At 41.0% G+C, this 25,692-nt stretch overlaps 2 protein-coding genes and 1 long non-coding RNA gene across 7 annotated transcripts in view; 2 read left to right on the forward strand and 1 right to left on the reverse strand.

Moving 5' to 3' along the window:
• The window catches only part of PLD5 (phospholipase D family member 5), a 423,767-nt gene that overhangs the window by 121,012 nt on the left and 277,063 nt on the right, over nt 1-25,692 (reverse strand). The window lies entirely within an intron of this gene.
• On the forward strand, nt 16,194-23,725 carry LOC147572731 (uncharacterized). 2 transcript variants are annotated; one of them, XR_015246232.1, is made up of 2 exons: nt 16,194-17,014; nt 21,852-23,725. It is a non-coding gene; the product is annotated as an uncharacterized LOC147572731 (long non-coding RNA). The 2 variants fall into 2 exon arrangements; XR_015246231.1 differs by lacking the exon at nt 16,194-17,014 and adding an exon at nt 18,563-20,939.
• Nucleotides 17,216-18,517, forward strand: LOC147572732 (endogenous retrovirus group K member 10 Gag polyprotein-like). The gene has a single exon (XM_086694554.1). It carries the CDS (start codon nt 17,258-17,260, stop codon nt 18,515-18,517), a length of 1,260 nt encoding a protein of 419 aa, XP_086550680.1. The 5' UTR covers nt 17,216-17,257.

Genomic DNA, 25,692 nt, shown 5'->3' on the forward strand with positions numbered 1-25,692 from the left:
ACCTCAAAAATTAAAAATAGAGCTACCCTATGATCCAGCAATAGCACTACTAGGAATTTACCCAAGGGATACAGGAGTGGTGATTCATAGAGCACATATACCCCAATGTTTATAGCAGTGCTTTGAACAATAGTCATATTATGGAAAGAGCCTAAATGTCCATCAACTGATGAATGCATAAAGAAGATGTGGTTTATATGTAAAATGGAATACTACTTGGCAATGAGAAAGAATGAAATCAACAGCAATGTGGGTGGAACTGGAAGGTATTATGCTGAATAAAAATAAGTCAGTCAGAGAAGGACAGTTATATATGTTTTCACTCATATGTGGATCTTGAGAAACTTAACAGGAGACCATGGGGGAAGGGAAGGGAAAAAAAAATAGTTACAAACAGAGAGGGAGGGAAGCAAACCACAAGAGACTCTTAAATGCAGAGAACAAACTGAGGGTTTATGGGGGAATGGGGGAGAGGGAGAAATGGGTGATGGGTATTGAGGAGGACACTTGTTGGGATGAGCACTGGGTGTTGTATGTATGCAATTACCATGGGAATCTATCCCCAAAAGCAAGAGCACACTTTACACACTGTATGTTAGCCAATTTGACAATAAATTATATTAAAAAAGTAAAAATTAAAAAAATTAAATAAAACCATTAGACTTTAAGATTACAAAATATCTTTAAAAGCTGGCTTGATTCAAGTAAATAGTTCTTTCAACAGCCTTGAAAATGTAATGAGTTAAGTTTGATTAACCAATTTTTGCCTTCCTAGATTTCATTTTTAAAGGGAAAACTATTCTTTCAGCCCATGACCCACTGTGCAGAGGCCCCAGGATGTCAATGAGATGCTCATCACAGCAACCTTGCACACTGGGACAGCTGGCTGGTGGCTTTGAGGTGGGGGGGGGGGGTGTCTGAATCTCTGGAGTCTGATCCTATCTCAGCTGGATCATCTGTTTGTTTAAGTAATGGTTAATAGGAGTTATTGGCAATTCCAAACAGTGTTTCTAGACGCCCAAAGTGATAAATCAAGAATATGGACTTGTTTTTATAGTTGCTTATAAAATACCTTCATGGTGTCTAAGAAGTCTAATTAAGTCTTTAAAAAGCTACAACATGCTACCATGGTGCTCACTGCTCAGGGCCTAATTGGCCACACTGATCAAGATTAAGTGGTGTGTTACATCCTTTTTGGAAAGTAAAAACAGTAAAAAATCAGGAAATCCCAAACTGCTAATTACAACTGCCTTGAGTTTTAACAGAGATGCTCTGTCGAAATTTAAGAGGATGCTCCTGGTTTCAGGGGGTTTTTGTTTCTTTACAGTTTTACCAAAATTGTTATTCTTATGGTATTAACCAGACAATCCTGCACTTTATTTTGTGGATAATTTCAATAAAGATAATATGCCACAGAAACTTATTAATAGAGAAAATGAAAACAGTGGCTAAAAAGTTATTTATTAATTAAAAATTATTTAAAGGAAAAAGTATACTCTCAAAATGAATTGGAAGGTTACTACCTTGGAGAATCAAGTTGACTGCATATCCATACACTTAAAAATGTGTGGATTCTCCAAAACCTTCCTTGGAGAAGACTTGACGGCATTCAGTTTGCTTATCATAGATCCGTTCCATACCTCGTTCCGTGGAATTTACAACTATTTCACCTACAGCCTTGTTCATTTCCAGAGACCCTGATGTTTGCTTCATTGTCAGATTTCAGAGAAGCTCATTGTTCCTCATGTGTGAAGCATGTGTGGATGACAGCATACGAGTGGACCTCAGGGCCACCCCTACCTTCTTGTGACGCAGACCCATGGGGGCCACCATTCCAACAGTGCCTATGAGGTGATTTTGAGGACAGGACTACGTTTGTAGTTCTGCTTCTTTATCATCAGCTCAAAAATCTTTATACTCCTATTTTGATCAGAAACAGGTTCACAAATAATATTAGACATTTGTTGAAGAGTAGTTAATTCGTCATCTCAGAATACCCATCCCAATCTAAAATTACTAAAAAAAGCTCCAGGAATGTGTTGTTGTCTCTAGAGTGATATAAAGCTAGTGCTCTCAAAACAGAATGTTAGAGCTTATGGAGAGGTTTAGCCTTGGGATGTTCACATATCCTTACACATAAGAAAGAGAACTCAAGGGGAAAATAAGCAACTTTAGAAGGCATATGGCTGAAGAATTTAATTTTTAATTCTAGTGTAGATAAGGAGAGTTACCTATGCTTAAAAAATTTGTATAATCTAGATGTATCTCCTATGTATCTCCTATGTATCTAGTGGCTCTCTCGTGGAAGGGAAACAAAATCTTCACAGGATATTTTTGTTAGTTGATGTTAGATGTAGTTGAGATGTGCATCATTTCTTCCCAGCCAGTACCCTCTTTGTATTTTTTTATTTTTATTTTTTATTTTTGAGAGAGCTCATGAGTGGGGGAGGGACAAAGATGGGGGGAGACAGAAGATCCAAAGTGGGCTCTGCATTGACAGCAGTGAGTCCAATGTGGGGCTTCAACTGACAAATCGTGAGATCATGGCCTGAGCCGAAGTCAGACACCCAACCGACTAAGCCACCTAGATGCCCCAGTGCCCTCTTAGAGTGCCCGATGCACCCGTGTGATGCCGAATAACACAGTCAAGGCACCATGTGAGCCTATCTAGTCTCTATCTGGCCACAGATAATTAGACCAGGTGTAAACAGCTGACTTATGCCAAGCCAGTATGATTTTCTCAATATTGAGTCACAAAGTAAGTTAATTAAAAGAAGCTGTGCTGGAGAGTCACGCACAGATGGAAGTTGCTCTGTCCAAGTTCACATAAATGAGGAAGAGGAGAAGGCAAGCCTCAGGGAGACAGCAAGAGATATATATGGATAAGAATGGAAAAGATAACATCCCCCCAAGAGAAGGAAGTGAAAGTGAGACTGTGGGGGAGGAAAGAACGTGGTAGTCCCGCCGCCAAACCCAGCATCACTTCTTACCTTGAGCTCTTCTAAATCCTTAGAATAAATTCCTTGTTATTTACACTGGTTTTAGAGGGGTTCTGTTTCTCTACTAACTTACTCTTGCAAGTTATGTACTTAAAAGTTATGCAGTACTTAATTATTCTTGTAAGATTGTACTTTATTTTGTGCACACATAATTCCAGAAGTCCAGCACCCTTGAAATGTGTATTTTTAATATTTGACTAAAATATTCAGTTCTGGCCTAACAGCCATGCAATTTTGAGCAAGTTCCAGTTGCCCAAATTGCATGATTAAGTGTTTCAAATTTTGAAGATTTAAAATAAACATCCTGTCAAAATATTCATCATAATGACACAATAGAAAATATGCTAGTGCACCGTGGTTAAGAAGTGAAAAATAAAGTTCCACATTCTCCATGAATCATCGGAATGAAGATCACACAGAATCTATCTCCAAGTTTATTTCCAGAAAATCAGCTGCTGCAAGATTATCAGCAGCTTTAGTAAATCTTACAACATTTATACATTCAAGAGAATATATGTAGCTTGTGGGTAAACTATGAAGCATCATCTACAAATGGACACCTGTGAACTTTCCACTTTACTAAAAACTAGAACCTTACCATTCTGATTAAAGTCAGTATTTCCAGGGGCGCCTGGGTGGCGCAGTCGGTTAAGCGTCCGACTTCAGCCAGGTCACGATCTCGCGGTCCGTGAGTTTGAGCCCCGTGTCAGGCTCTGGGCTGACGGCTCAGAGCCTGGAGCCTGTTTCCGATTCTGTGTCTCCCTCTCTCTCTGCCCCTCCCCCGTTCATGCTCTGTCTCTCTCTGTCCCAAAAATAAATAAACGTTGAAAAGAAAAAATTTAAAGTCAGTATTTCCAGGGCACCTGGGTGGCTCAGTGGGTTAAGCGTCTGACTCTTGATTTCAGCTCAGGTCATAATCTCACAGTTCAGGAGTTCGAGCACCTGCAAACGTCAAGAGTCCCAAGGGTGAGAAATCTGGCATTAACGTTTGTGTATTTACGCTTGATCTGACATCCCTGCCACTTTCCTCCAAATCAACAACTATCCTGAAGTTATTAGTATTTACCACTGTCTTGTCCTTAAATATTTCATCACACGTATACGTATCCTTAATAGCATTATAAAAAATGTGTTTATCACCAGCTGTGAGACACATTATTAATGAGCCTCAAGTGTGTATCAAAAGGAAATGCATTAGTTATCAATAATTATAGATTTCTGGAAAGGTTTTCAGATGCATCCTGAAAGCAAATTTTGCAGCAGAAATTTGTCTTATTGATCAAGCACTTCTTCTGAATATATTAATTTGTGTGAGCGATGAAAAGGTCAGAGCTAGCCCATTTTGGGGGACTTTAATAAAACCAGCACAGGTAACTCAGCAACATTTTGAAATCCATTCGGCTTAAAGGCTAAAGGGAACACCACAGGGCAAAAATCAGCTGTCATGACATCTCTGCTTTCAAATCATTCAGTGAGTGATATTCAGAAAAATTTTAAGATAACCAGTTGTAGGAAAAGTGAGTCTTCAATGCATGTTTCAGGCTTAGTTTTAACATCTCTATTCAAATATTGTCAAAACCACATTGTGGAATTTTTCATAGGTTGCCTTTGATGCTTTGCTTTTTAGGCCACAGGTCTGGAGCTCACAGGGGAGTTTCTACATGTTGTGTCTTCCCTCCTTATATTCTTCATACAGTTAGACTATTCTGCTTCTAAGGAATTCAGTTTTAAGGAATTACCTTACAGTCCAACAGGCAAGCTATTTATAGGAATGGTTGACTTAAGGAATCATTAGGCTTAAAATTAAAAAAAAATGCTTAAAAATAAAGCTTGCTTAAATTATAGTTTCTCAATTATGCATTAAAAAATAGAAAAATTCCACACTGAAAACAGAAAAGCAAAGGCATGATCTACAATGGTCATCAGTTATCCTAAACCATGATAAGGTCTAGAGGCTGATGTCCAGAGCAAATGCTTAAGGCTTCCTCTCTCTTGCCCCTCCATGCTGAGGTCACATGACTATTTACACAGACACCAACATGGAGATCGGGGAATGAGGGCTACTACTGAGGCTTCTGTTTTGGTACCAGTGTTCACTGGAAGGAGGAGGCCTGTCAGAGTCCGGTGCTGTTGTGATGCCAGGAAGGATGGGAACCTGGGAGCTTTGGAGAAGGTTTGCTTCATCTGGGCAAAGCCCAAATCATTCTGTTTACCTTACCTTACTGTTTCCGTAGCGACAGAAGACTCCAGAGCCCAATCTGTTAGGCTTCTGGGTACCAGCCTGCTTATGTGGAACATAAGCACTTCATCTAACACAAATTGATAGTTTAAAGGAGACATCTCAAGAAGAAAAAGCATATGGCTACCACTGAGGGCAATCAAATGAAAGAAACAGGAATTCTTAAGGACATTTGAGAAGATATTTCAAAAGAATAATCTAAGAACAAAAAAAAATGTTCTTCAAAAGATCCAAAATATGAATTTCATGAAGGCAATGTAATATAGGATTGGCAAAGCTGGAAACTGAAATAGTGATCTAGAAGTTCAAATGCAGTAATTGACAACACAGAATGAATCTAAAGAAATTGAAATGATCATTGAAAAGTTGATGCATGAAGGATATATCGTGGGAACTGATATCTCAAAATCTCAAAGGGAGAAAAAGGGATGTCTCTGAAAGTAGGAAAAAAAAGCATGATAAATGTGAGCAAAAAAAGTATGAAGTTAGAGGATTTACTTAAGACATTCAAAATCCAATTATGAGAGTTCCAGAAAGAACCAAAATCAGACAGGAAGAAATTATAAAATAGATTACGAAGCAAAATTTCTTATTGTATTTTATTTATTTTTAAAGGGCATACATTTCTAAATGATGAAAGGCTATCAGTCTCTGGGAAAACCATAAAAAAGTCTCAAACACACATCAAAATTTTTCAGAACATTAAATAAGATCCTAAAAGCTTTCAGAGAAAGCGAATTTATAGAAATGATAACATACAAAGATTAGTAAATATGATTTATACCAGATATTTTAACAGTAACAATGAAGGCTAGGAAATAGTTTGAAGGGAGATAAATTTGTATACCTAACAAAGACTGGAGAATGGCCTCCACCATCATGAGGCAAAAAAAAAAAAAAAAAAAAAAAAAGGAAAGGAAATGTAGAAGACGAAGGAGGGATCCACAAAGGGTATCTCCAAGAAATAGTAAATAAAATGGACAGAGTCCTGATGTGTCAGACTGTGGTAAGGTGATATGTTAAAGCATTTTAAGATGATTTAATATGAGGTACACAGAACCATGAACTAAAATGAAAAAAAAAAATGGCTGCACAAGAGGAAATGTGATCACTGTATATAGCTCAGTTGTTAATAATATTTCAGTATAAACAGTAAATATTGATTTAACAGCACCAACAGCCATGATGACAAAAGATGACAGACTTCTACTGGGAGGCTCAGGAGACAGGAAGCACCTGCTTGTGCTGGGGATGGGCCGGCAGAGAGGGGGAGGAGTGACAGGAGACAGGTAATGTATTTCATATTCCACAACAGTAATTAAACAGGTCATATTTGAAACAAAACATCAAGAAATAGAAATATGAATAGGTTACATAAAAAAAAGTAATACTAGACGATACAGATAAAAGTAGTAAAGATAGCTTCTGGGAAGAAAGAATTGGAAGTAGGTTGACATAGCTCAGGGTGAGGCTTTCTTTATTACATGCATTGTTGTTGTTTTTCATTTTATATTTCCCTGTATTACTTTGATCAATAATAAATTAAAAGGATATGTAGATGGGGAAAAAAGTACATCAATATAATACGAAATATTTGCCGAATGCCAAACTAGTTTTATTTTACTGGTGAAATTATAAAGCTATTTCCATTATAATTAGAAACAGACAGTAATCATTCACTATTATGTAATGATTCAAAAAAATACATTAAAAATGAAAAAAAAAAACCTGTAATAAAACAGAAGAGATAAAATTCTTTTTGCTGATGGTTTGAATGTTATGTCTGAGAAACCCAACAGAGTATAGCAAAAACCTTTTTGAATTAAAAAAATGATGAGGTTTCTTGATAAAAGATAAATAAAAATAAGTAACTTTTCCTGCAATATCAATAATCAGTTAGAAACTGGAATTTTAAAAATCCATTTACATTATCAAAAGGTATAAATACAATAAAAATTATAAAATCTTACTGAAGAATTTCAGTATTTGTATTCTCTGTATTTACAAATACAGAGAAACAGAAAGTATTCCAAGGAGTGTGTGTGTGTGTGTGTGCACATGTGTGTATGTGTGTGAGAGAGAATATATGGAAGACTTTTCACTCTATTGTTTTTTTTTTTTTTTTCCAACGTTTATTTATTTTTGGGACAGAGAGAGACAGAGCATGAACGGGGGAGGGGCAGAGAGAGAGGGAGACACAGAATCGGAAACAGGCTCCAGGCTCTGAGCCATCAGCCCAGAGCCTGACGCGGGGCTCGAACTCACGGACCGAGAGATCGTGACCTGGCTGAAGTTGGACGCTTAACCGACTGCGCCACCCAGGCGCCCCTCACTCTATTGTTAAAGAGACTGATTTCTGGAGTGAAAACTGGGACATTATTAATTTTATGTTTATACTTCTCTGATTTTCTGATTTTTAAAAAGTGAACATGTTATTTTTATACTCAAAAATATAAAAATACCTTTCTAAATTACCAAAACAATGATAAGTAGCATTCTCTCTATAGCCCCACATGAATACCATCAATGTTTTATATATGTTTTTACTACAATGTTCTCCCTTTGGGGAAGTGCCCTGCCTCTTCCTGCCACTCCGCAGCCCAGACTCCATCCATCCCCATGAAACCGGATTGAGATCTCTTTCTCTTCTAAAGCCTGCTAACATGAACATTCAAGTTAATATAAATATTTTCTTATTGTTGTCAGGTTATCATTATGTTTTGCCAAAGTACAAATTCTCCAGGAAATGATCAATTTTAAAAACATTATTTATAAATTGAAGGGATATCTAGATAGATAGATACAGATACAGATGCAGATGCAGATACAGATATAAACATAGATAATTTGGGATGGTATGTACCTTGAGGGGAAAATATGAATCAAGAACATAAAATATATATCGCCATTATGTTTTCTTTCCATACTTGTATATATATAATTGAAAGGAAAAAGTCCTCAAGATCTTAATATTTTTTAAGGGCTCATTCAAGCTAGTTCAAGAAAAGATATGTCCTCAGCTCAGTCACTAAATGAAAAAAAATGGTAATAATAAGTCACATGATTAGCAACAATGCTTCCTTGTGTTTGTAGAGTACTTTACACATTAGCGCAAAGAATGATAGAGTTACAGAGAATTAGGTCACTCTCTAGCACAACACCATGAGCGTCATGACACAGGTAGAAGAGGCCAAAGAGACTGAGTCCCAGGAAAGTGAATGATTTGCCTGAGTGCGCTCAGCTGGGACACAAGCTCAGACTCAAGGTTTTTATTTCAAATTCAGGGCTCTCTCCCTGTCCTCCTGCTTAGAACAACACAACGGCCTGAATTATTCTGACACTGTAGAGGCATTACTCTTGCAAATGGCAATGCTTGACATGAGTCTATCAGAAAGAAGCCTGACTTCTAATGAGGTCCCTACTCAGGTTTCTTCCTAAAGAAAAACTAGAAGGGGAAAAGAAAATGAAAATGGAGAGTGGGAGTTGCTTAATTTTATTTGTTTCATTCTAGAAAGTAGCACAGTGCTGGGCACGGTTTAGGGGTTCAATAAACATGGGAAAATGACTGAAGAAATAAATGAGTGAATGTGTTTGCAAGCACCTGTCACATTAAAGCCCCCTCCCCCAGTTACTGATGGAAGGGAATCCACTGGGATTTCCAGTGCAAATTCTGAGCAAACATAGTAGGGTAGTAAAGAACCTAGCAATATGAAAGAAATATGCTAGAAACACATTTTTGTAAGTAGGAGATATGGTTATAGGAAACTTAAAAATTTTTTTAACGTTTATTTATTTTTGAGACAGAGAGAGAGCATGAATGGGGGAGGGTGAGAGAGAGGAAGACACAGAATCCAAAACAGACTCCAGGCTCTGAGCTCTCAGCACAGAGCCCCACGTGGGGCTCGAACTCACGGACCGCGAGATCATGACCTGAGCTGAAGTCGGCCACTTAACTGACTGAGCCACCCAGGCGCCCCTTAAAATTTTTTTTTAATGTTTATTTTTTTTGGGGGGGGGGAAACAGAGTGTGAGCGGGGGAGGGGCAGAGAGAGGGGGAGACACAGAATCCGAAGCAGGCTCCAGGCTCTGAGCTGTCAGCACTGAGCCCTATGTGGGGCTCGAACCCATGAACCATGAGATCATGATCTGAGCTGAAGTCACTTAACCTACTGAGCCACCCAGGTGCCCCATAGGAAACTTTTAGAGTTATATGGAACTCTGGTTCCATTCCAAGTCAAATTCAAAATGAAGGAAAACTGAGGCATTTATACACACTTACTAACATGACTTAAACAAAACTCCCCGCACTTCAGTTGTGTCTTCCTTAGAGAACCAATGGTTTCAACATTTATTTTTCCTCTTCTAGAGAAAAAAAATTACAATGCTGTCTTCCATTCTCCATCACACAGTAGTTTCTTTATATCTCAGATTACCACAGATGTTAGAAGGGGGAAAGAAGAGAAAGTTTTGTTTTTTTTTTAAATCAAGTTCTTATTTAAATTCACTTAGATAACATACAGTGTAATATTCAGGAGTAGAATTTAGTGATTCATCACTTACAGAGAACACCCAGTGCTCATCATAACAAGTGCCCTCCTTAATACCCATCACCCATTTAATCCATTCCCTGCTGACTTCTCCTCCACGAATCTTAAATTTGTTCTCTAGATTTAAGAGTGTCTTACTGTTTTCCACATGCTCTTTATTTCCTTCCCCTGTGTTTATCTGTTTTGTTTCTTGAATTCCACACATAATTGCACACATAATTGCAGTCATTTGGTATTTGTCTTTCTCTGGCAGATTTCACTTGGTGTAATATACTCTAGCTCCATCCCCATCATTGCAAATGGCAAGATTTTATTCTTTTTGATGGCTGAGTAATATTCCATTGTGTGTGTATGTATTTATGTGTATTATACACACACATACTTATATACTTTTTTACTTCAAATTTATACACACACACACACACACACACACACATCTTCTTTATCAATTCATCAGTCGATGGACACTTGTTTTTTTCTATAATCTGGCTATTGTTGATAATGCTGCTATAAACATCAGGGTACATGTGCCACTTTGCATCAGTATTTTTGTATCCTTTGGGTAAATACCTAGTAGTGCAATTGCTGGGTCATAGGGCAGTTCTATTTTTAACTTTTTGAGGAAATTCCATACTGTTTTCCAGAGCGGCTGCACCAGTTTGCATTCCCACCAGTAATGTAAGGGGGTTCCCCTTTTTCCACATCCTCACTGAAATGTGTTGTTTCCTGTGATGTTAATGTTAGCCACTCTGCCAGGTGTGATGTGGTATCTCATCATGGTTTTTTATTTGTATTTCTCGGATTATGAGTGATGCTGAGCATCTTTCCACATGCCTATTAGCCATTTGGATGTCTTCTTTGGAAAAATGTCTATTCATTCATGTCTTCTGCCCATTTCTTAACTGCATTATTTGTTTTGGGGGTGTTGTTTGATAAGTTCTTGATAGATTTTGGATACTAACCCTTTATCAGATTAAGTCATTTGCAAATATCTTCTCTCATGCCATAGATTGCCTTTTAGTTTTGTTGATTGTTTCCTTCACTGTGCAGAAGTTATCTTGGTAAAATCTCAATGGTTCATTTTTGCTTTTATTTCCCTAGCCTTCAGAGATGTGTCTAGTAATAAGTGGCTAGAGCCAAGGTCAAAGAGGTTGTTATCTATGTTCTTCTCTAAGGTTTTGATGGTTTCCTACCTCACATTTAGGTCTTTCATCCATTTTGGATTTATTTTTGTACATAGTATAAGGAAGTGGTCCGGTTTCATTCTTCTGCATGTTGCTGTCCGTTTTCCCAACACCATTTGTTGAAGAGACTGTCTTTTTTCCATTGGTTATTCTCTCCTGCTTTGTTGAAAATGAGTTGAACATATAGCTGTGGGTCTATTTCTGGGTTTTCCATTCTGTTCCATTGGTCTATGTGTCTGTTTTTGTGCCAGTACCATACTGTCTTGATGACTACAGCTTTGTAATATGGCTTGAAGTCTGGAATTGTGACGCTGCCAGCTTTGTTTTTCTTTTTCAGTCTTGCTTTGTCTATTCAAAGTCTTTTGTGGTTCCATCCAAATTTTAGGATAGTTTGTTCTAGCTCTGTGAAAAATGCTAGTAGTATTTTGATAGGGATTGCACTGAAAGTGTAGACTGCTTTGAGTAGTACAGACATTTTAACAACGTTTGTTCTTCCTATCCATGAGCATGGAATGTTTTTCCATTTCTTTGTGTCTTCAATTTCTTTCGTAAGTGTTCTGTAGTTTTCAGAGTACATATCTTTTACCTCTTTGGTTAGGTTTATTACTAGGTATCTTATGGTTTTTAATGTAATTGTAAATGGGACTGATTCCTTGATTTCTCTTTCTGGTGCTTGATTATTGGTATATAGAAATGCAACAGATTTCTGTACATTGATTTTATATCCTGAGACTTTGTTGCATTCATATATTATTTCTAGCAATTTTTTGGTGGTGTCTTTCAGGTTTTCTACATAGAGTATCATGTCATCTACAAATAGCAAAAAGGTGACTTCTTCCTTGCTGATGCCATTTCTTTCTTTTTGTTGTCTGATTGCTGAGACTAGGACTTCTAGTACTATGTTAAATAACAGGGGTGTGAGTGGACATCCCTCTCTTGTTCCAAACCACAGAGGAAACATTCTCTATTTTTCCCCATTGAGGATGACATTAGCTGTGGGTCTTTCACATATGGCCTTTATGATGTTGAGATATGCTCCATGTATCCCTACATAGTTGAGGATTCTTATAAAAAATGGATTCTGTACTTTGTCAAGTGCTTTTTGTGTTTCTATTGACAGGATCATATGGTTCTTAGGCCTTATTAATGCAGTGTATTGCATTTGATTTGCAAATATTGAACCAACCCTGAAGTCTGGGAATAAATCCCACTTGGTCATGGTGAATAATTATTTTAATGTACTGTTGGATTTGATTTGCTAATATCTTGAGAATTTTTGCATCTATGTTCATCAGGGATATTGGTATGTAATTCTTATTTCTAGTAGTGTATTTATCTGGTTTGGGTATCAGGGTAATGTTGGCCTCATAGAATGAGTTTGGAAATTTTCCTTCCATTTCTATTTTTGGGAACAGTTTAAAAATAATAGGTATTAACTCTCTTTAATTTGGTAGAAATGCCCCCGGGAAGCCATTTCCCCCTGGACTTTTGTTTGTTGAGGGATTTTGATTACTAATTCAATCTCTTCACTGGTTATGGGTCTGTTCAAATTTTCTACATCTTCCTATTTCAGTTTTGGTAGTTTATATGTTTCTAGGAATTTATCCATTCTTCTAGATGGTCCAATTTTTTCACATATGATTTTTCATAGTATTCTCTTACAATTGTTTGTATTTATGTGTGTTGGTTATGATTACTCCTCTTTCATTTGTGATTTTATTTATTTGGGTCCTTCCTCTTATCTTTTTGATAAGTCTGGCTGGGGTTATCAATTGTATTAATTCTTTCAAAGAACGAGCTTCTAGTTTCATTGATCTGTTTTACTGTTTTTTTCAGTTTGTTTCTATATCATTTATTTCTGCTCTAATATTTATTATTTCCCTTCTGCTGGCTTTAGGCTTTTTTTTTTGCTATTCCTTTTCTAGCTCCTTTAGGTATAAGATTAAGTTGTGTATTTGAGACTTTTCTTGCTTTTGAGGTAGCTCTGTATTGCTATATACTTCCCTCTTATGACCATTTTTGCTGTATCACATAGGTTTTGGACTGTCATGTTTTCATTTTCATTTGCTTCCATGTATTTTTTAAATTTCTTCTTTGATTTGCTGCTTAAGCCACTCAGTCTTTAGTAGGATGTTCTTTAACCTCCGTGTATTTGTGGCCTTTACAAATTTTTTCTTGTGGTTGACTTCAAGTTTCATAGCATTGTGGTCAGAAAATATGCACAGTATGATCTCAATCTTTTTGTATTTTTTGAGGCTTGATTTGTGATCCATTCTACAGAATGTACCATGTGCACTCGAGAAGAATGTGTATTCTGCTGCTTCAGGATGAAATGTTCTGAATATATCTGTTGAGTCCATCTGCTCCGGTGTGTCATTCAAAGTCTTTGTTTCCTTATCGATTCCTTTCTGCTTAGATCATCTGTCCATTGCTATAAGTGCAGTGTTAAAGTCCCCTAATATTATTGTATTATTATCAATGAGTTTCTCTATGTTTGTGATTAATTTGATATATGTATTTGGGTGCTCCAGGCTGGGGGCACAAATTGTTAGATCTTCTTGAATAGACCCCTTAATTATGATATAGTGCCCTTCTTCATCTTTTGTTACAGTCTTTGGTTTAAAATCTAGTCTGTCTGATATAAGTATGGCTACTCCAGCTTTCTTTTAACATCCATTAGCATGATAAATGGTTCTCTATCCCCTTATTTTCAGTCTGTAGGTGTCTTTAGGTCTAAATTGAGTTTCTTGTCAGCAGAATAAAGATGGGCCTTGTTTTTTATTATCCATTCTGGTACCATATGTCTTTTTATTGGAGCATTTAGACTATTTACATTTAGAGCAATTATTGATAGATACGAATTTAGTGTCATTTTATTACCTGCAAAGTCAGTGTTTCTGGAGATTTTCTCAATTCCTTTCTAGTCTTTGTCACTTTTGGTTACTTTCTCACTCAAACATTCCCCTTTAATATTTCTTGCAGGGCTGGTTTAGTAATGACAAATTCCTTTAAGTTTTTGTTTGCCTGGCAAACGATCTCTTCTTCTATTCTGAATGACAGCCTTGCTGGATAAAGTATTCTTGGCTGCATACTTTTTCCCATTCAGTACACTGAATGCATCATACCAATCCCTTCCGGCCTGCCAAGTTTCTATGGATGAATCTGTTGCTAACCTTATATTTGTCTTCCTTTGTAGGTTAGGAATTTTTTTCCCCTTGCTGCTTTCAGGATTTTCTCACTATGTCTGTATTTTGCAAGTTTTACTACAATATGTCTCAGTGTTGGCCTGCTTTTGTTGATTTTGATGGGAATTCTCTGTGCCTCCTGGAATTGGATATCTGTTTCCTTTCACAGATCAGGAATATTTTCAGTTATAATTTGGTCAAATAAGCCTTCTGTCCCTTTTTCCCCCTCTCTTCTTCTGGATTCCCATGATACTAATGCTATTACATTTTATGGAGTCACTGAGTTCCCTATGTCTATATTTGTTATCCAGTATTTTTATTTCCCTCTTCTTTTCAGCTTCACTATTTTCCATAATTTTACCTTCTATATTATTCATTCATTCCTCTGACTCTTCCATCCTTGTGGTCATTACATCCAATCAGTTTTGCGTCTCAGTTACAGCAATTTTTATTTCAGCCTACCTAGATTTTAGGTGTTTTATCTCTGCAGTGATGGACTTCCTGACGTCTTTTATCCTTTTCTTTAGCTCAGCTAGTATCCTTATGATTGTTGTTTTCAATTCTGACTCAGGCATATTACTTATATCTGTTTCAGTTAGATCCCTGCCCCATGACCTTTTCTTGTTCTTTGTTTTGGGATGAATTCCTCCATCCTGGCATTTTGTCTAAGTCTCTGTCTCCTGTGTGTTAGGAAAGCCTGTTATATTTCTTGCTCCTGAGAGTAATGGCTATTTTAAGAAGAGGTCATATACTGACCAGGGCCTGGCGCTTCAGGAAGTGTTTTTGGTGTATGCAGTGTGCACTCTGCTGCTGTGTTTTGGATGCTTTTCCTCTCGGGTCAGTCCTCTGCAGAGTTTCACCTTGTCTGCAGTGGGGAGTGTTTGGACCTTTCCAGTGTGTGGCAAGTTTTAACTAGGTGTGTTTTGGTCTGCTTGTTAAAAGAGGCTGGGTCCAGTTTCCATTAGAATTGAAGCTTTGCAGCACTCTCTGGTCAGTAGACTTGACGGGTGCAGGGGGGTCTGTGCTGGTCCCATTGCTCTGGTTCTCAGGCACACCTGCCCTATGAAAAAAGCACCTGCAGAGTGCAAGGAGGCAGGGCTTAGTGTACATGGCTCAAGCCTCCACTGTGGGCACTGCGCTGCTCACTAAAGTCTACCCATACTGACAGCGGCGGGGGATAGTATCAGCTGGCTCTCTATCCCCTGGAGAAGGAAGTTCCTGCCCACTGCTATTCAGAAAGCCTTCACAGCAGAGTGAACGATCTCACCTCATGTGTCCCAGGCATCACTCAGATTGCCACCTTCACCCTGTGTCTGAGCCTTCTGACCACCCAGTGGTGGAGTGCTCCTGTTTTTTGCTGTTTTTTTTTTTTTTTTTTTTAATCTCAGGAATGCCAGCTGGGTTTCAAAACTCCAAATTTTAAGGACCTGGCATGGCACAGATGCGCACTGACCTCTGAGGAGGGCCTACCTCTGCCATCGTTGGTGCCAGTTTGTCCCAGAAGGGCAGTCACATGAACATGCAGGGGCTTGGAGTTTATGGTAAAGCACAGAAAAAAGCCGGCATCCAGGTTAGCTGCCTTTAGATGGTGTCTCTGCCCCCACGCTAATGAATGGGGCGTCTCAATGGTGCCCACTAGTCAGCTCTTTTGTCACCTGAGAGGCAGTGCCACCTCTCCCAAATGCACTGGGAACTGCCTCTCCCAGTGCTACCCAGGGGATTCTCAGACCATGTTCTCTGCTCCCAGGCCTCTGCCCTCCTCCACAGGAGCACCACTATGCCCATCAGCCTCCACCTGGCCATGGTACAGACTTCTAAACTTCAGACTTTGAGCTCTGCTACTTGTGATAATAAGTCCCTCTCATTTTTCCTGTTAATGGTTCTGGGGAAGTGTTTTTCTTGTGCAGTCTCCTGTGCACTGCTCATTCTTGCCCCCCCCCCCCCCCCTCTGTGGTCAGAGCTCCTTCCTCTGCAGCACTGGTGATTCTTTTCTCCCCTCAATCATGTTTCTGCCCCTCATAACTTCCCTCTAGTTGGGCAATTTGTTCACTCAGTCCTCAGAGTTATTTCTTGGGTATTGTGGGGGGCCGGGCCCCGGCGCCAGGCTGAGACAGGGTCGAGCAATGTTCCCCGTTGACTCAAGCCAACCCGGTGGTTCCCCCTCCCATTCATGTGGGAGGCCGGGCCCCGGCGCCAGGCTGAGACCGGGTCGAGCAATGTTCCCTGTTGACTCAAGCCAACCCGGTGGTTCCCCCTCCCATTCATGTGGGAGGCCGGGCCCCGGTGCCAGGCTGAGACCGGGTCGAGCAACGTTCCCCGTTGACTCAAGCCAACCCGGTGGTTCCCCCTCCCACTCCCCCACTTTCAAGGGCACACGAAAGCCTTGTCAAGGCTGAGAAAGTTAATTCCTGAAGCCTGTGGTCTGCAGGTGTTGGCAGTAATGCTACATCCCTTTTTCTACCCCGAGTCAGATAGACACAAACATGGGAATTGTGTTTTGCTAGCAATCTTATCAACAAGGTCTTGTGACCCGTCTAGAAAATGCACAAGAAACACAGAACTAAATGTTTTGGTTGGCAGCGATTATGTGAAACCTGATTGTTCTTAGAATGACCTGATCCATAAGAGTCTTATATTATGAAAGATTGTCTACAGCAACAATAAAGCCGTCACTTGGGCCATCAGCCCAGGGGACCCTCCTGTTCCCAAACTTTCTCTTCTCTCTTTTTTTCTTGCATTCCCCTACCCTCGGGACCCTGACCTCGGTGTTTGTCGCGCCGGTCGCGACAAGTGGCGCCCAAACAGGGACCTGAGACAACAAGGAGGAAAGCGAAAGCGGACTGCGTGCCGTCTAATTCAGGTAGGGGAACCGTGCCAGCAGCACAGACGACGGGAGTAAAACTATGGGACAGAAACAGTCTATGGAACAGGGATGTTTTATAACTGCCTTGCAGGCTCTTATGAAGGAGAAGGGAATTAAGGTTTCTCAGTCAGCCCTTAGGGAATTTTTTGAATAGTGCATGCTTATTGCCCATGGTTTCCAGATGGGGGTACAGTTGATTTAAAGGATTGGCAGCGAGTTGGTCAGGAACTTAAAAATCAAATGAAGATTCGTGGAGCTGCAGTTCCAGGGACTTTGTGGTCTACTTGGACCTGTATTAAGGAGGTCCTTGATCCGCAGGATTCTATTGAAATAGTTTCTCTTAGCTCGGAAGCTGCCCAACCCTTAGTGACTTCAGATGCTCCTGTCCCTCCAGAAACTACTTTCAATGCCCTTTCGGGACAGTCACGGGTGCCTTCACCTTTACCTCCTCTCCCCCTCCTAGAACAGTTATCTGTGCAAGATCCAGAAAATAATGATGACTCTCCTTTTGGGGATCAGGGAGATGATGGGCTGTATTTGGAAGATCAGAGGAAGCCTGCCTTCTTGGCCCCTCTGGTCCAGAAGGTACCTTTAAAACGACCTTCTTTTCAGGCACAAGATAGAGGCTTACCTCGGCTGGCTTTCCCTATTACTCAGAATCAACAGTCCACTGACTCTTACCCCGTTATGGGAGCTACTCCTTTGCAGCGGACTCTGGATCAAGCAACACAGTATGGGGAAGACACCTCTGCTTTTCACGCTGACCCTGTTATTCAGCAGGGGGGACAGAGAGTGTACTCCGCCCTAAGTTTTAAATTGCTGAAAGATTTGAAATCCTCTGCAGCCCAGTATGGTCCAACAGCTCCCTTTACCCTGTCTATGCTTGATAATTTGAGCAGGGAGGCGTTATGCCCAGGAGATTGGAAGGTCATTGCTCAGGCTTGTTTGAGTGTGGGAGATAACCTCTTGTGGAAAGCAGAATTTGCAGAGAATGCTGAAAACCAGGCTATGTATAATAAAAGAACTAACATACCAGTGGATTTTAACATGCTCACAGGTACAGGACAATATTATGATGTGGGTCTCCAACTGAATTATCCTGAAATTGCGTATAATCAAATTAATACCTGTGCCATTACAGCTTGGAAAAAACTCCCCTCCACAGGTGGCAGAACTGAGGAATTGTCTAAAATTAGACAAGGGCCAGATGAGAAGTACCAGGATTTCGTTGGGCGCCTTTTGACTGCAGTCAGTCGTATCGTTACTGATGGGGAGGCAGGTACCATTATTGTAAAACGACTGGCTTATAAAAATGCTAATTCTGCATGTCAGGCAGCCATTCATCCTTGGAAAAATCAGGGTACCTTGGAGGATTATATCAGGCTATGTGCTGAGATTGGACCATCTTATATTCAGGGCATTACCTTGGCAGCCGCCTTAAAGGGAATAGACCCCTTACAGGTGCATGCCCAGCTTCAGGGTAAAAACGTTAAGAACTAATCCAAGGAAGTTGGGTGGAATAGTGTTATTTCAAATGTGGCCAAAAGGGCCATATGAAGGCCCAATGTCGTAGTAAAGAAATAATTCCAACCACCCCTGGTTTGCCAAGTGGCCCTCACATTAATAATAAGCCGGCAATTATGTGTCCCAGATGTAGACGGGGGTATCACTGGGTCAATGAATGCCGCTCTAAAACTGATTCTAATGGCAAACCTCTTCAGGGAAACTGGAAGCGGGGCCAGCCGCAGGCCCCTCAAACAATTGCGGCAATGTTCCCACAGGCGCCTTCTCACCCATTGTGTCCAACACTGGAGACCTCCCAGGTATTAGCCAACTACACCGCGGTACCCCCGCCAGTGCAGGACTAGATCTTACCCCAGATCAGTCTGTTTACCTAGAAGGAGGACAGCCCCCTAAAGCCATCCCCACAGGGATATGGGGGCCTCTACCCAGGAATACTTGGGGGTTATTATTGGGAAGATCCAGCTGGACTCTTAAGGGATTGATGATCTATCCTGGAGTTATTGATGAAGATTATACTGGAGAAATAAAAATTTTGGCCAGCTTAACTATGGGAACTTTGGTGCTTGAGCCCAAGACTCCCATGGCACAATTGATCTTGATACCCTGGATATCCTCCAATAATAAGGCTGTTAAACCTTATCGGGGAAATCAAGGGTTCGGCTCCACAGATCTTTATTGGGCTAAAGTGATCTCTGTAGAAAAGCCCATGCTTACATTGCATATCCAAGGAGTCCCTTTTGAGGGACTAGTGGATACAGGTGCAGATGTCTCAGTTATTGCTCAAAAAAAATTGGCCTGTCACATGGCCTACTCAAGTGACTAATATTCCAATTAAAGGTGTTGCTTATGCCTCTGCTCCGTTGCAAAGCTCTGATTATTTACATTGGAGACTGCCTGGTGGTATGACTGGAACTTTTCAGCCTTTTGTTTTGAATATAGATCTTAACCTCTGGGGCAGGGACATATTAACTGCAATGAATTTGACTCTGGAGACTAAGGCAGTCCCGATTCAAAAACAGACTAATCTTGCTATGCACCTTATGAAGGAAATGGGCTATATTGAGGGGAAAGGCTTAGGGAAGGAGTTGCAGGGGAATCCTGAGCCTTATGTCCCCGAGCCCGAAAGAGACCATTTCGGATTGGGTTTTTCCTAGGGCCATTGGAAACTCCCCACGCTATGCCTCTCCAGTGGATGACTTCCACTCCAGTGTGGGTTAACCAATGGCCCTTACCTACTGTTAAGAGGGAGGCTGCTGTTCACCTCATGGAGGAACAACTGCAATTAGGTCATTTAGTTCCCTCCACCAGTCCCTGAAACACCCCAATCTTTGTGATTGGAAAAAAGTCAAATAAATGGAGGTTGCTGCAAGATTTGAGAGCAATTAATGCCGTCATGAAGCCCATGGGGGCTTTGCAACCTGGCCTCCCTTCCCCATCGGCCATTCCTTTACAGTATCAATTACTAGTTTTGGACTTAAAAGATTGTTTTTTTTTACCATTCCGTTAGCCCCTGGCGACGGAGAACATTTTGCATTCTCCCTGCCTTCCACTAACTTACAGGAACCTGCTAAGCGGTATCAGTGGAAGGTCTTACCGCAAGGCATGGCTAACAGTTCAACTTTATGTCAAGAATTTGTGGCCAGAGCAATTACCCCTTTTAGACAGAGTTTTCCCCATGTATATTGTATCCATTATATGGATGACTTACTTTTGGCTGCTGAAACTGAGGAATTATTACAGGAGGCTTTTATTTCTCTTCAAAGATGCCTTAAAGCATATAATTTGATTGTTGCCCCTGAGAAAGTTCAAAGGGAAGCACCTTTTGAATACCTAGGGTATCTCATCTCCAAATCAACTGTCCTACCTCAGAAAGTATCAGTTAGAACCGGACATTTGACTACTTTAAATGATTTTCAGAAATTATTAGGAGATATAAACTGGATTAGAAACACACTAGGGGTCACCACAGAACAATTACTGCCTTTGTTTAATATTCTAAAAGGAGATTGTTCTCCAGCATCCCCGCGAAGTCTCACTCAAGAAGCTAAAGAAGCTATGAGACATATAGAACAGGCCATTCAGCAGGTCCAAGTCACTAGAATTGACCCTTCTCAGCCTTTGTATCTAATAATATTAAAACCTCAGGTCATCCCCTTTGCAATTCTGTGGCAATCTCATGGTCCACTTGAATGGCTACATTTAGCCTTACACTGTATGCATGTCATTAATCCTTTACTATCTATGGTTTGTCTTCTCATCATTAAAGGAAGATCCCGAGCTGTTCAGCTCTTTGGACACGATCCAGAATTTATTGCATGTGCCTTTCTGACACAGAAGCTGGTGGACGCTGCTTTTGCTCAGTCCATCGAATGGCAACTTGCCTTGGCTAATTTTACAGGTCAAATTAAATTTCATTTACCTTCTGATTCTTTAATACAAGGTTTCAATCTTATAGATATTTTGCCCTATAATCCTGTTGTTTGTCAGCCGATTGAAGATGCTGCTTCCATTTTTGTGGATGCTAGTAAAGAGGGTAAAATTGCAGTGTATTATGTCACTTCCCAACATAAAAATTTGATCACTTTAAATTATACGACTAAATCTGTCCAAAGGGCCGAGCTTTATGCTGTACAGGTAGCCCTAAAAACTTACCCGGAATCTATAAATGTCTATTCTGACAGTCAATACGTTGTCAAAGCCATGTTGCAACTTCCCACTGCCTTTATACTGACAGCAGATGAGGAACTTTATCATCTATTTCATGCTATACAAAAACTTCTTAATTCACGGCACAGTCCAATTTATATTTCCCACATTCGAGCTCACACCGATCTGCCTGGTCCCCTAGTTGCTGGGAATCAGATAGCCGATGCAGCAACCCATTTATTGCAAGCTCTGCCCATTACCACTCCTTTGGAAACAGCCAAAAGGAGTCATGATAATTTTCATCAGAATGCGGCAGCCCTTCGACGAGAATTCAAAATATCTCGTGAAGCGGCCAGACAAATTGTTAAACAGTGCGGCATCTGTCCGCCATTCTTCCCACAGCCAGTCTATGCCATTAATCCCTGAGGTCTTCGGCCCAATGACTTGTGGCAAATGGACGTCACCCAATATTTACCTTTTGGGAAATTGCAATATATACATGTGTCTGTAGATACTTGCTCAGGCTATATACATGCTTCAGCCCACTCAGGAGAAGCATTTGTTGATGTTCATAATCACCTATTTTCTGCCTTTGCAGCAATGGGCAAACCTCATAAAATAAAAACTGACAATGGTAATGCTTATACTTCTAAATCTTTTACAGAATTTTGCCGCCGACTCCGAATTGAGCATACAACTGGCATTGCTTATAATTCCACAGGACAGGCTATTGTTGAGCGAGCTCATCTGACTCTAAAACAATATCTGCAAAAACTTAAAGAAGGGGAGATATTAAAGGGAAAGATAAAGTATTCCCCACATGTACATCTCACTCTTGTGTTGTATGTTTTAAATTTTTTAAATGTCAATGAAGCAGGGATGGCTGCTGCAGAGCGACGCTGGGGAAGGAATCAAGAACCTCTCTTGATGGCTAGATGGAGAGATATGCCAGAAGGCATTTGGCGAGGCCCAGACCCAGTCCTTCGAAAAGGGCGAGGGTATGCTTGTGTTTTTCCACAAGATGAGGAAGCGCCACACTGGGTCCCACTTTGGCTCCTCAGAGACATTACGGTTGCGCCGAAAAATGGCCAAATTGACAGCGACGGAGCCCCCCCAGAAGCGACAACGGCGGAGTCATAAGGCGGGTACACCCACCTGGGGACAGATAAAGAACCTGCTGACCCAGGCCACTGATGTAGTGATGGCCTCAGGTAGAGAGGTAACGGCCACACATGTCTTCTTGGCATGCCTGTGCATTCTCACTACAACCGGGGAGTCTGCTCTCTATTGGGCATACATGGTAGGTCTTCCTACAGTACAACCTGTAACATGGAGAGACCCCACACCCAAAGTATACACCAATCTCACCTTTATGGGAGGGGAAGATGCAGGGTTTTTGCCCACTGTGTCGGCCTCTATAAATTGGACAGCGCTCTCTGCAGGAGTACCCATCTGCCTGCAAAGGGAGTCTACGCCGTACAAACTTGCTTATGGGTGTTTGGGTACGAAACCAGTAGGGCGGTCTATTACTTATACTATGTGGCAAAATGACAAGCGTCCTTCTGAATGGGTACCCCGCTCCGTTGCTGCTTATTGACAAAAGAGAGAATTATTAGGAGAATGGATGTTTTTTGGACCACGTGATTCCCCTCAGAATCTTCCTATATGTCCCTCAGTTGGTCAAGGCCTTACAGGGGACTCACCTTGGGGTAAATGTGCCCAATCCTCTTCATTGAGGATGACTCCTAAAGGCATAAACTATACCATTACACAGATTATTCCTGAAAGGCCTGGCATTCATTCCTTCAAGAAACACCTATGGCTATTTTGGAAGTGCAAAGGGAAACAAGGAGACCTTTAGTGGCTCCTTTAAGAGATATGGGTCCACCTCCTAATGAGGTACAGGTACACCACAAGATTATCCCACAAACCATTTTGCAATCCCCTGAAGGAAGAATTCATTCTGATCTTTGGAAATTATATGCTACCTTTGATAAAATATACACTAATGACAGCTTTAGTTTTCCAGAATATTATGTTTCTCCAGTTCTGCAATTGCATGCCTGTGTTCCTCCACCCTACTATCTGATTGTTGGAGATGGGACCATTACTCCAGTGAAAGAAGATTGTCATCAGTTATACCGGCTGACGTGTCCTGCTTGTGTTTTGACCAACTGTCTACCAGTAGATGGACCCTCTAGAAGTGGAATGAAGGTTTACCTGGTCTTACAACCTCCCTATTGGATGTTGCCAGTAAATGTTACAGGACCTTGGTATCCTAATTATGGGATGCAATTGGCCTTAGAAATCAGTAAACGGCTATGCAGGACCAAACAGTTTCTTGGACTCTTAATTGCTGGACTCATAGCAGCAGTGACTGTAATTGCCTCTCCAACTGTATCTGTAATATCCTTACATGAAAGTGCCCAAACGGCATCCCATGTAAATGAATTGGCTCATAATGTATCCAAGGTGTTTGCCACTCAAGAATGAATAGACCGTAAATTGGAAGCCCAATTAGAGGCACTACAAGAAGCATTAATGTATTTTGGTGATCAGTTTGCTGTTTTGCGTACCAGACTTTCTTTAATTTGTCATGATGCATATAAGCATATCTGTGTTACCCCTTTAGAGTATACCAATGTGGCATGGGGACAAGTGCGTCGTCATTTACAAGGGGTTTGGCATGATGCTAATACTAGCTTAGACCTCTTACAGCTACAAGAAGAGATAAATGCTGTTGCAAGTAGCTCACTCAGTTTCCCTAACCCTGGATATCTCGCTGAAACCATACTGCACCAACTTAATGGGTTTAATCCATTTAATATTCTTCAGCATTCCTTTTGGATCTTTATTGGAATTGTTTCCGTAATATCTGTTATACTTGTCTTGCTGTGTTATTTCTGGAGATGGGGTCTTACTGCCTTTACCACATACCAGGCCAGGATGCACATGTTGCAATTACAAACAATAGGGGGACATGTGGGGGGCCGGGCCCCGGCGCCAGGCTGAGACCGGGTCGAGCAATGTTCCCCGTTGACTCAAGCCAACCCGGTGGTTCCCCCTCCCATTCATGTGGGAGGCTGGGCCCCGGCGCCAGGCTGAGACCGGGTCGAGCAATGTTCCCGTTGACTCAAGCCAACCCGGTGGTTCCCCCTCCCATTCATGTGGGAGGCCGGGCCCCGGTGCCAGGCTGAGACCGGGTCGAGCAATGTTCCCTGTTGACTCAAGCCAACCCGGTGGTTCCCCCTCCCACTCCCCCACTTTCAAGGGCACACGAAAGCCTTGTCAAGGCTGAGAAAGTTCCTGAAGCCTGTGGTCTGCAGGTGTTGGCAGTAATGCTACCTCCCTTTATCTACCCGGAGTCAGATAGAAACAAACATGGGAACTGTGTTTTGCTAGCGATCTATCAACAAGGTCTTGTGACCCGTTCAGAAAGTTCACAAGGTACACAGAACTAAATGTTGTGGCTGGCAGTGATCATGTGAAACCTGTTTATTCTTAGAATGACCTGATCCATAAGAGTCTTATATTATAAAAGATTGTGTACAGCAACAATAAAGCCGTCACTTGGGCCATCAGCCCAGGGGACCCTCCTGTTCCCAAACTTTCTCTTCTCTCCTTTTTTCTTGCATTCCCCTACCCTCAGGACCCTGACCTCGGTGTTTGTCGCGCCGGTCGCGACACCTGGGAATTTCTGATTGCATAATGGGCTTTATGCAAAATTCCAGTTTTTGTCTCCTCAGCCCAGTGATATGCTAGCAAAGTCGAGGCTTTTGCTTTCTGCTTGATCTCTAGTCCCTGAGATGTAAGTGAGAAATGCCTCCAAAGAAAGTTGGCAGTGAATACAGGGCCCATCCTAACAAGTCTTCCATAGGTCAGATCTACGCCCCACAAAGACTGGAGGCTTTAATTGCTCTCTGATAGATTTGAATGGTCTTCTTTTGTGTGACTGTATTTTATCCTGCTTTTATAGTCTTTTGCTGGAGGATCAGTCTGAAACAAGCCATTCCATCAAAGTTCTCAGTGATTCTGATGCCATTAACCCATTTTCAGACTTATCTCTTACACTCCTAGGACCTCAGGGCTACAAAGTGAGGTGAGTGTTCTCCTTGCTTCCATTTGCACTTCCAAACTACTTTTCCTCCATCTCTCAAAAATCCCAAGCTACAGTGAAATCCATGACATTTGGCTATGTCCCCCATCACTAGTGCTTGCTGTTATCCTTTGTCAACCTCCTGGTTCTTGATCATTCATTAAAGACTATAGTCAACTGCCTTCTCTATTCCTCACCACTTTCCTGCATGACTGCCACTGATTGCCACAACCACAAGGACAAAGAGAATCCACTCCACACACTAGCCCCTCAGGTGCTCTGCCCAAATACCCCCACTGATGCTTCCCTCCTTTTCTTTTTAGTAACCCACCCCCATCACAGTCTAGATCTTATTACCAGTGATGAGGGAGCATAATGCAAGCTGAGCAACCTCCCCCCTACCCTGCCC

Source organism: Puma concolor, chromosome E4 (genome assembly GCF_028749965.1).
Source record: "Puma concolor isolate L17-30 chromosome E4, mPumCon1.1.hap2, whole genome shotgun sequence".
Classification (NCBI taxonomy): Eukaryota; Metazoa; Chordata; class Mammalia; order Carnivora; family Felidae; genus Puma; species Puma concolor.